General features: G+C 38.5%; 1 protein-coding gene across 1 annotated transcript in view; it reads right to left on the bottom strand.

Moving 5' to 3' along the window:
• ZRANB3 (zinc finger RANBP2-type containing 3) overlaps window positions 1-12,093 on the bottom strand; it is a 298,807-nt gene that overhangs the window by 139,613 nt on the left and 147,101 nt on the right. The window contains exons 5-6 of the mRNA XM_030801279.1: window positions 11,803-12,034; window positions 7,384-7,469 (exon numbers count right to left, since the gene is read on the bottom strand). Of these exons, the coding sequence (XP_030657139.1) occupies window positions 7,384-7,469; window positions 11,803-12,034 (318 nt within the window). The remainder of the gene's footprint in view (window positions 1-7,383; window positions 7,470-11,802; window positions 12,035-12,093) is intronic.

Below are 12,093 nucleotides of genomic sequence, written 5' to 3'. Positions count from 1 at the left end.
CTTTTTTCTTTTTTTTTTTTAAGACAGAGTCTTGCTCTTGTCGCCCAGGCTGGAGGCCAGTGGCGCGATTTCAGCTCACTACATCCTCCACCTCCTGGGTTCTAGTGATTCTCCTGCCTCAGCCTCCTGAGTAGCTGGGATTACAGGTGCCCGCCGCCACGCCCAGCTAATTTTTATATTTTTATTAGAGATGGGGTTTCACCATGTTGGCTAAACTGGTCTCGAACTCCTGACCTCAGGTGATCTACCTGGCTCGGCCTCTCAAAGTGCTGGGATTACAGGCATGAGCTACTGTGCCCAACCCCCTTTTTTTAATACTCTAGCTTTTCATAACTTTCTTGGCAATTGTTGCTTATTTATTTTTTCAAATAATATGTAGAATCAATTTTCTGGATCTACAAGAAAAATATTCTTACATGAATATATTGTATCTACGAATAAATTCAGAAAAAAGTAAAATCTTGGCCAGGTGTGGTGGCTTATGCCTGTAATCCCAGCAACTTGGGAGGCCGAGGCAGGCAGATCATGAGGTCAGGAGTTCAAGACCAGCATGGCCAACACGGTGAAACCACGTATTTTTTGTATTTTGTAAAAATACAAAAATTAGTCGGGTGTGGTGGCATGCGCCTGTAATCCCAGCTACTCGGGAGGCTGAGGCAGGAGAACTGCTTGAACCTGGGAGGTGGGGGTTGCAATGAGCCAGGACCGCACCATTGCACCCCAGGCTGGTCAATACAGTGAGATTCTGTCTCAAAAAAAAAAAGTAAAATCTTTATAATACCAAGTCTTTTCATCAAATAGGAGTATGTCTTTTTATTTATCTTTTTATATGTCCTTTAGTAATATTCTTGAGTCTTATATCTTTTATTTTCATTGTATTTTAGAAATATTTATTATTTGTGTAGAGAAAAACAACTATTTATTTATTGATTTATTTATTTTATTTATTTATTTATTTTGAGACGGAGTCTTGCTCTGCTGCCCAGGCTTGAGTGCAGTGGTGCTATCTTGGCTCACTGCAAGCTCCACCTCCCAGGTTCACGCCATTCTCCTGCCTCAGCCTCCCAAGTAGCTGGGACTACAGGTGCCCACCACCACGCCTGGCTAATTTTTCTTCTTGTTTTTTTTAGTACAGACGGAGTTTCATCGTGTTAGCCAGGATGGTCTCAATCTCCGGACCTCGTGATCTGTTGTGGGAAGTCAGGGACCCCGAACGGAGGGACCGGCTAAAGCCACAGCAGAAGAACATAAATTGTGAAGATTTCATGGACATTCATCACTTCCCCAATCAATACTCTTATAATTTCCTATCGCTGTCTTTACTTTAATCTCTTAATCCCATCACCTTCGTAAATTGAGGATGCATGTCCTCTCAGGATCCTGTGATGATTGTGTTATCTGCACAAATTGTTTGTAGAGCATGTGTGTTTGAACAATATGAAATCTGGGCACCTTGAAAAAAGAACAGGACAACAGCGATGTTCAGGGAACAAGGGAGATAACCATTAGGTCTGACTGCCTGGGAGCTGGGCAGGACAGAGCTGTATTTCTCTTATTGCTGAAAACAGGTAAGAGAAATATCGCTGAATTCTTTCCCCAGTAAGAAATATTAATAATTAACAGCCCTGGGAAAATAATGCATTCCTGGGGGTGGGGGGGCCTCTAAAATGGCCACTCTGGGAGTGTCTGCCTTATGCAGTTGTAGATAGGGATGAAACATGCCCTGGTCTCCTGCAGCACCCCCAGGATTACTAGGATTAGAAATTCCAGCCTGGCAAATTCTAGTCAGACTGGTTCTCTGCTCTGGAACCCTGTTAAGATGTTTATCAAAGACAATGGGTGCACAGTGGGACATGAACTTCATCAGCAATTCTAGTTTCACCCTGGCCTTATGACCTTGCCCTACCCATTTGCCTTGTGATATTTTATTGCCCTTGAAGCATGGGATCTCTGTGACCCACACCCTATTCGTACACTATCTCCCCTTTGAAAATCGCTAATAAAAACTTCCCGGTTTTATGGCTCAGGGGGCATCATGGAACCTGCCAACATGTGATGTCTCCCCCGGACACCCAGCTTTAAAATTTCTCTCTTTTGTACTCTTTCCGTTTATTTCTCAGACCAGCCGACACTTAGGGAAAATAGAAAAGAACCTACATTGAAATATTGGAGGCTGGTTCACCCAGTAGTGATCTGCCCACCTCGGCCTCCCAAAGTGTGATCTGCCCATCTCGGCCTCCCAAGTGCTGGGATTATAGGCACAAGCCACTACGCCTGGCCGACAACTGACTTTTTAATAGTAACTTTGTGCTAGGATATCTTAATCTATTCTTGTTTTGAACATGTTTCAGCTGATTCTCAGTCTTCCAAATAAATAACATCAGCTGTAAATAATGGTAATTTTTTCTTTCTTGAAAATGTTTACCTCTTCTAATAGAGATGGGGTCTCACTATGTTGCCTAGGCTAGTGTCAAACTCCTGGGATCAAGTGACTGTCCTATCTTGGCCTCCCAAAGTGCTGGGATTACAGGCGTGAGTCACTGTGCCCGTCTTCTTTTTTTTTTTAAGTAAAAAAATTTTTTCCTGACAAAATTAGCCTCATATCCTCTTATTTTTCTTTTGAGTAATTGAATTATCAGTTCTCCAGAGTACAGGTAAGCTGTAGTAATAGTGAACATTCTTTCCTGGATTTTAGTGTTTCATGTGGTAGTGTTTTGGGATTGAAAGACACCCATAAACATATATACACATATATATATGTAAAGACACACATACACATATATACCCTAAATTTATTAAAAACTCTAATCAAGGGTAAATGTTGGCTGGGCATGGTAGCTCACGCCTGTAATTCCAGCACTTTGGGAGGCTGAGGCGGGTGGATCACCTGAGCTCAGGAATTCGAGACCAGCCTGGCCAATATGGCGAAACCCTGTCTCTACTAAAAATACAAAAAAAAATTGGCAGGGCATGGCAGCGCACGGCTGTAGTCCCAGCTACTTGGAAGCTGAGGCAGGAGAACTGCTTGTACCTGGGAGGCAGAGGTTGCAGTGAGCTGTGACTGTGCCACTGCACTCCAGCCTGGGGAACAGAGTGAGACTCTGTCTCCAAAAAAAAAAAAAAAAAAAAAAAAACACAGAGGGTAAATGCTATATTTTACCTAAGGACTTCCAGCACAGATAGAGATGATGAGGTTTCTCTTTGTCATTATTAATATGGTGAATTATATTTATGTCTTTCTTAATATTCAACTTTCCTTGAATTCCTAATGTGAATGCCATTTGCATGTAATCACTATATTAGGGTGTTTTTTTTTTTTTTTTTTTTTTTTTTTTTGAGATGGAGTCTCGCTCTGTCGCCCAGGCTGGAGCTATATTAGGTTTTTAATGAGTTTCTGAATTTCTTTAGTCTATTAATATTGAGTATTTCTGCATTTGTAGTCCCTTGTTTTCATTTTTTGTGCTATCTTGTCTGATTTAGGTATTAAGTGTTAGACTGACTTCATAGAAACAATTTAGAAGAATTCTATCTTTGTACTTTGGAGCCCTTTAAAAAGCATCAGAAAACCATGACCATGTGGTGTTATTTAAAGGAATTATAAAAAAAAATGCATTGGCACCAATCACAGACAAACAGAGAGCCAAATCATGAGTGAACTCCCATTCACAATTGCTTCAAAGAGAATAAAATACCTAGGAATCCAACTTACAAGGGATGTGAAGGACCTCTTCAAGGAGAACTACAAACCACTGCTCAATGAAATAAAAGAGGATACAAACAAATGGAAGAACATTCCATGCTCATGGGTTGGAAGAATCAATATCGTGAAAATGGCCATACTGCCCAAGGTAATTTATAGATTCAGTGCCAACCCCATCAAGCTACCAATGGCTTTCTTCACAGAATTGGAAAAAACTACTTTAAAGTTCATATGGAACCAAAAAAGAGCCCGCATTGCCAAGTCAATTCTAAGCCAAAAGAACAAAGCTGGAGGCATCACGCTACCTCACTTCAAACTATACTACAAGGCTACAGTAACCAAAACAGCATGGTACTGGTATCACAACAGAGACATAGATCAATGGAACAGAACAGAGCCCTCAGAAATAATGCCGCATATCTACAACTACCTGATCTTTGACAAACCTGACAAAAACAAGAAATGGGGAAAGGATTCCCTATTTAATAAATGGTGCTGGGAAAACTGGCTAGCCATATGTAGAAAGCTGAAACTGGATCCCTTCCTTACACCTTATACAAAAATTCATTCAAGATGGATTAAAGACTTACATGTTAGACCTAAAACCATTAAAATCCTACAAGAAAACCTAGGCAATACCATTCAGGACACAGGTGTGGGCAAGGACTTCATGTCTAAAACACCAAAAGCAATGGCAACAAAAGCCAAAATTGACAAATGGGATCTAATTAAACTAAAGAGCTTCTGCACAGCAAAAGAAACTACCATCAGAGTGAACAGGCAACCTACAGAATGGGAGAAAATTTTTGCAACCTACTCATCTGACAAAGGGCTAATATCCAGAATGTACAATGAACTCAAACAAATTTACAAGAAAAAAACAAACAACCCCATCAAAAAGTGGGCAAAGGACATGAACAGACACTTCTCAAAAGAAGATATTTATGCAGCCAAAAAACACATGAAAAAATGCTCATCCTCACTGGCCATCAGAGAAATGCAAATCAAAACCACAGTGAGATACCATCTCACACCAGTTAAAATGGCCATCATTAAAAAGTCAGGAAACAACAGGTGCTGGACAGGATGTGGAGAAATAGGAACACTTTTACACTGTTGGTGGGACTGTAAACTAGTTCAACCATTGTGGAAGTCAGTGTGGCGATTCCTCAGGGATCTAGAACTAGAAATACCATTTGACCCAGCCATCCCATTACTGGGTATATACCCAAAGGATTATAAATCATGCTGCTATAAAGACACATGCACACGTATGTTTATTGCGGCACTATTCACAATAGCAAAGACTTGGAACCAACCCAAATGTCCATCAACGATAGACTGGATTAAGAAAATGTGGCACATATACACCATGGAATACTATGCAGCCATAAAAAATAATGAGTTCATGTCCTTTGTAGGGACATGGATGAAACTGGAAAACATCATTCTCAGTAAACTATCACAAGGACAAAAAACCAAACACCGCATGTTCTCACTCATAGGTGGGAATTGAACAATGAGAACTCATGGACACAGGAAGGGGAACATCACACTCCAGGGACTGTTGTGGGGTGGGGGGAGGGGGGAGGGACAGCATGAGGAGATATACCTAATGCTAAATCATGAGTTAATGGGTGCAGCAAAAACAACATGGCACATGGATACATATGTAACAAACCTGCACATTGTGCACATGTACCCTAAAACCTAAAGTATAATAATAAATAAATAAGTAAATGCATTGGGAAACAAAACATGAGAGACTCATATCACATATAAAGAGATTATTTTTGTAATATATAAAGATTTTCAGCATATCAAGACAAAAGCCAATACATTTAGTAGACAGAAGGGCAAACAGCACACATAGACAACTGACAGAAAAAAAGTACAAATTACCCATATGTGTGAAAAAATAATGCTTAAATGCATTTAATGACATAATGGGCAAATGTCACAAGCTACTATCAGTTCACATTGGCAAGAATAAAATAATTTACATTTCACTATGTTTGAAAAGTATAGAAAAAGAAACAATCCGACACAAGGCTGGTGGATATAAAAAGCTATACCTTCCGTAGAGTATGATTTGGAAAAATCTAATAATATAAAAATACACATGCCCTTTAAACTAGCAATTTTACTTCTATAACTTTATCTTAGATTTTTCCCCTATGCATATGGCATGAAATACTAAAATAGCTAACAATTATCAAGTACTCCTTATGTATGCACTGTTCAAGCACTTTAGAAATATTAGTTAATATAAGTCTCATAATAACTCTCCAAGGCAGGCATAATAATTTGCCATTTTTTTTGAGCTGAAGAAACTAAGGTATGAGGAGATAAAGTTACTTTTCTAAAATGAAGCATTCGGCAATAGTAGACGTGAAAATAAAACACAGGTGGTCTAGCTCTAAATTTCCATGCTCTTCAGAACTATAAAATACTACCTCTCAATATGTGCAAAGATATTCATTGCTGCATTGTATGCACAGCTATATACTACAAATGTCCAAGAAGAGTAGACTGCATAAATAAATTCTAAACAGTAGAATAGATGCAGCATTTAAAATGAGTAACAGGCTGGGCGTGGTGGCTCAAGCCTGTAATCCCAGCACTTCGGGAGGCCAAAGCATGCAAATCACCTGAGGTCAGGAGTTCGAGACCAGCCTGGCCAACATGGTGAAACCTCATCTCTAGTAAAAATAACAAAAATTAGCCGGGCATGGTTGCACATGCCTGTAATCTCAGCTACTCAGGAGGCTGAGGCAGGAGAATTGCTTGAACATTGGAAGCGGAGGTTGCAGCGAGCCAAGATTGTACCACTGCACTCCATCCAGCCTGGGTAACGGAGCAAGACTCCGTCTGAAAAAAATATGATAAAATAAAATAAAATGAGTATCAAAGCTCTTTGAGTAACTGATATGGAAAGATCTATAATACATACTAGATGAAGAAAGCAAACTGCAGAATAAGGCACAAATTGTGCTATATATGTTGAAATAAAATGAAATAATATTATACACATATAATCATACATGCTTATTCACCCAAAGGGTATCTTCATAAGGATACACAAGAAAGTGCCAACACTGGTTACATGGGAAGGGAAATGGTTTGCTGAGAGACAAGAGTGGAAGAAACACTTACTTTTTACTTTTGTATAATGTACATATAAATCTAGCCAATAAAAATAAATAATTTCAAAAATAAAAAGTAGAAAGTAAAAAATAAAAACAAAGGAAAACTTTGCCATTATCTATTACTTTTATTTACTTTACATATAGGTCATCCACCTATATGTATAATAATCCACCAATTATTTCATAGCTACCACAAATTTGTAAAACACTGGAATAAAGAATGATTAATAACCTGAGGTCAGGAGTTCAAGACCAGCCTGACGAACATGGTGAAACCCCATCTCTGTTAAAAATACAAAAAAATTAGCCGGGCATGGTGGTGCATGCCTGTAATCTCAGCTACTCAGGAGGCTAAGGCAGAAGAATCGATTGAACCCAGGAGGCAGAGATTGTAGTGAGCCAAGATGGTACCACTGCACTCCAGCCTGGGCGATGGGAGTGAGACTGTCTCAAAAAAAAAAAAAGAATGATTAGCAAAGCAATGTTCACAGTAAATATGTGAGGAAAAAGTTTACGGAAAATAGTTTATGTTACCTGATGCGTGCGTTACAGTATCTTTTTGCATAGTCGGTCCATCTTCCAAATTTTTGTGGAAAGAGAGCTTCAATCTGCATAAAAAGCTATAATAATACAAGTGTTTGTAGTATGTTGTAATATTTTCAAGTAAATTATTATTACAATGATAAAACCATTTAACAAAATAGTAGGAAGTATAAAAGAAAATCCAACTCTTTCTTCCTCAAATCCCCTCACTACTATTCATCAGGGATAACCGTTACCTGTTTTATAAATATACATTTATACATTTTTCTATGTTGATATAAGCATATGTTTATGCTTTTATTCACATAAGGAGGATCATATCATATATATTGTTACACTAGAATTTTGTCCCATAAAACATGTCGCAGACACTTAAATTACATGTGTCTGTTTTTATTTAGTTTTAAAACCTTTTATAGACAATATAATAATAATGCACTGCTTAAAAACTGAATAGCAACCCATTATGATGTAGATGTACTGTAAAAGATTTAAACAGACTCCTGATATTGGACATATAGGCTATTTCTAGCTTTTTTTTTTTTTTTTTTTTTGAGACAGAGTCTCGCTCTGTTGCCCAGACTGGAGTGAAGTGGCATGATCTTGGTTCACTGCAAGCTCCCCCTCCAGGGTTCACGCCATTCTCTCACCTCAGCCTCCCGAGTAGCTGGGACTACATATGCCCACCACCACGCCCGGCTAATTTTGTTTTTGTATTTTTAGTAGAGATGGGGTTTCACCTTGTTAGACAGGATGGTCTCGATCTCCTGACCTCGTGATCCACCCACCTCGGCCTCCCAAAGTACTGGGATTACAGGCATGAGCCACCACACCCAGCCTATTTCTAGCTTTTATGAAGTTACTAATATTAACAACTTCATATAACTGTGTGTGTATATATATATATATGAATATATAGGTATACTACATATATTTATATCTGTATCTATTAATCATCTATCCATCCATCCATCCATTCATTCATCCATCCATTTGCATTTCTATTAGAGGTGATGTAGGATTATATTTAGAAATGGAATAGCTGATTCTAAGGTATATGCTGTTTTAAAGTTTGATGTTACCATGTTGCCCAGTAAGAAGATTATCCCAATTTACACTCCCATCAATAGTATCATTAAATCTTTTCATTTTTACAGCTCTGATAGCCTGCACACAGGACTGTCTACTTGTTATTTTAATATATTTTTAAAAACCAACAGCTTTATTGTGACATGTAATTCATATACTATTCAAACTTTGAAAGAACATAATTCAGTGGCTTTCAATAGATTCACATAGTTGTGCACCAATTATGACTAATTCTATAATATTTTTATCACCCCCCAAAAAACCTCCACACCCATTAGTGGTCACTGCCTATTTCTCCTCTTTTCCAGTGCTGCCAACTACTAACCCACTTTCTGTCTCTATGAATTTGCCTATTCTGGGCATTTCATATAAATAGAATCATACAATATGTAGCCTTTTGTATCTGGTTTATTTCACCCAGCATAGTGCTTTCAAAGTTAATTCATGTATAGTATTTTCATTCCTCTTTAGGTCCAAATAATTCCATTGTATGGCTGTATCACATTTGTTTATACATTCATCAACTGATGAACATTTACTTGTTTCCACTTTTTGAATACCATGAATAATGCTACTATGTAACTATACGCATGAATATATAATTTTTGGTGAGAATTTGTTTTCAGTTCTCTTTTTTTTTTTTTTTTTTTTGAGACAGAGTCTCGCTCAGTCACCCAGGCTGGAGTGCAGTGGCGCAATCTCGGCTCACTGCAAGCTCTGCCTCCTGGGTTCACGCCATTCTCTTGCCTCAGCCTCCCGAGTAGCTGGGACTACAGGCGCCCACCACCGCACCCGGCTAATATTTTGTATTTTTTAGTAGAGACGGGGTTTCACCTTGGTCTTGATCTCCTGACCTCGTGATCCGCCCACCTCGGCCTCCCAAAGTGCTGGGATCACAGGCGTAAACCACTGCGCCCGGCCTATTTTCAGTTCTCTTGGGTATATACCTAAGAATAAAATTGTTGGGTCATACAGTAACGTTTTAAGTAACTCCTAAGTTTTTCTAAAGTGACTTCAGTGCTTTATATCCGTTTAATACAACAACATATTCAGAAATAACCAATGGGCCAAAGAAGAAATCACAAAGGAAATTAGAGAACACTTTGAGATAAAGGAAATTTAGAACACAATACACCAAAACATGAGTTGCAGCAAAAATAGTGCTTAGAGGGAAATTAATAGTTGCATATGACTATGTTAAACAAGAACTCAAATCAATAACCTAATTTTTCACCTTAACACACTGGAAAAGTAAGAGCAAACAACCCACAGCAAATAGAAGGAAGGTCACAATAAAGGTAAGAGTGGAAATAGACTGGGTGCGGTGGCTCAAACCTGTAATCCCAGCACTTTGGGAGGCTAAGACGAGCAGATCACTTGAGGCCAGGAGTTTGAGACCAGCCTGGCCAATATGGTAAAATCCCGTCTCTACTAAAAATACAAAAATGTGCCAGGCGTGGTGGCATGCGCCTGCAATCCCAGCTACTCGGGAGGCTGAGGCGTCCAAGAATTGCTTGAGTCTGGGAGGTGGAGGTTGATGTGAGCCAAGATCATGCCACTGCACTCCAGCCTGGGCAACAGAGTGAGACTCTGTCTCAATAAAAAAGAAAAAAGAAAAGAAAAGAAAGAAAAACAAAATTAGAGAACTCACACTTCCTAATTTCAAAACTCCTAATTTAGAATTTCTAATTTTATATTCTTTTTCTTAGAAAAAAATCCCAAACACAAATTGTACAATCATCAGGACCCACAAAATTGGTATTTACCCTTGCTTTGAATAGTGGCTACCACAGGTGAAGAGTGAAAAGTACTGACATATGATCAGAGTAGGATGTAAGAGCCACTGTTGTACTGTTAATGTTCTGTTTCTTATGCTCAATAATAAGTAGATGAGTATTCATTTTATTATTATCATTTGAAACGTATGTATCTTTTGTATACTCTCTTTTATTTTTGAGACAGAGTCTCACTCTGTCGCCCAGGCTGGAGTGCAATGGTGAGATCTCAGCTCACTGCAACCTCTGCCTCCTGGGTTCAAGTGATTCTCCTGCCTCAGCCTCCCGGGTAGCTAAACTACAGGCACAGGCCACCATGCCCAGCTAATTTTTGTATTTTTAGTAAAGATGAGGTTTCACCATGTTGGCCAGGCTGGTCTTGAACTCCTGGCCTCAAGTGATCCACTCACCTCGGCTTCCCAAACTGCTTGGATTACAGGCATGAGCTACTGAGTCCAGCCGACTTGCTGGACTCAGTAGGACTGAGTATCTTGAAGGATACGTTTCATGATTTTTTTTAAGGATATCATCACCCCTATTATTCATTGACATAATTTGCGGACATAATGTCAATTACTTGGAGCTACAGCACTGTCAGTGGGTATCCAAGAGTAAAAACTATAAAAAGTAAAATTAAGCATTTTATCATCACTATCTATGTACTTTTATATGTATCTCACAAGATTTCCAGGATAGAATTGAAAAGCAGAGCTTAGGTAATACTGTTAGACAGGGCAATGATAACAGCTGTCACCCAGGCTTGGCTCAAAAATTAATATAATATTGGCTAATATGTTGAGTGCTTACTATGTGACAAGGCACAGGGTGAGGAACTTTCAAAGCAGTATTACCTTTAATTCTCCCAGCAACCCTACAGGACAACCCATGTTTTTCTAAGATTCAGTGTTCATTAGTAAACAGAGCTTCCTTAAACAACACTAAACCTTACAGACATTTCTTCCATCATGTCTTCTTCCTAACCCTTTAACCACTCCACGAACTACCCATTTCTTACAGTAGCAAAAGCTAAATGGGGTATCAAACACATGACTTATTCTTTCATTCTAAGCAGATACCTTATCTGGTCTGCACATAAGCTTTAGTTTCTCTTTACTTTCCCAAATGTGACTCTTAAAGCAAAAGAAGAACAGAGAGAAGTTCTGAAATGCGGTGAAAAGAAATAAGGTAGATTCAATCCCAATCCTAAGAAGCTTATAATGTAAAATAGATAGGATAAATGAAGATTAAGACCATAGAAGAACCTCAGGAACACATTGTGAAGAATATTATAAAGTTGTACTAAATATGGAAGCCTTATAATAAAGGTAAAAGCTATGTTTTATACATACCTACAAGCTTGGCTAAGGCTTAAATAGATTAAAATAGCCATGATAAAACATACGAACTATCTAGAAATTCCCAATGTACTCCTCTAGCATTTGAGGCATCTAATTTGAAATTAAAAATTGCAAAATAGGTGGTTGATTCAATACCCCTCCCACCCCCCTTCTCTTCTTTTAAGTTCAAAGTATAAGGATTGTAATACCTCTTCAGTCCTTCCTAAAGCTGGTGTTCCTGTAAGAAGAATGGCTCGTCTGGCTTTCTGTACTATTGGCAATAAAATCCTGCTGCGAGTTGCATTTCTGGATTTCATGTAGTGTGATTCATCCACTATAACTACTTTGAAGTTCTGATTATTCAGTGCATCTATCAAAGTCTCTGCATCTGCGGTTAGGAGACCATAACCCAGAACTGTCACTTTACTGGTCGATATTCTCCTAGAAAAGAAAATCCATGTACTTAAAAAATATCTCAGTAATGACGTTATCATAAACAA

Source organism: Nomascus leucogenys, chromosome 20 (assembly GCF_006542625.1).
Source record: "Nomascus leucogenys isolate Asia chromosome 20, Asia_NLE_v1, whole genome shotgun sequence".
Taxonomy (NCBI): Eukaryota; Metazoa; Chordata; class Mammalia; order Primates; family Hylobatidae; genus Nomascus; species Nomascus leucogenys.
This window is presented reverse-complemented; position numbering and strand designations above follow the sequence as displayed.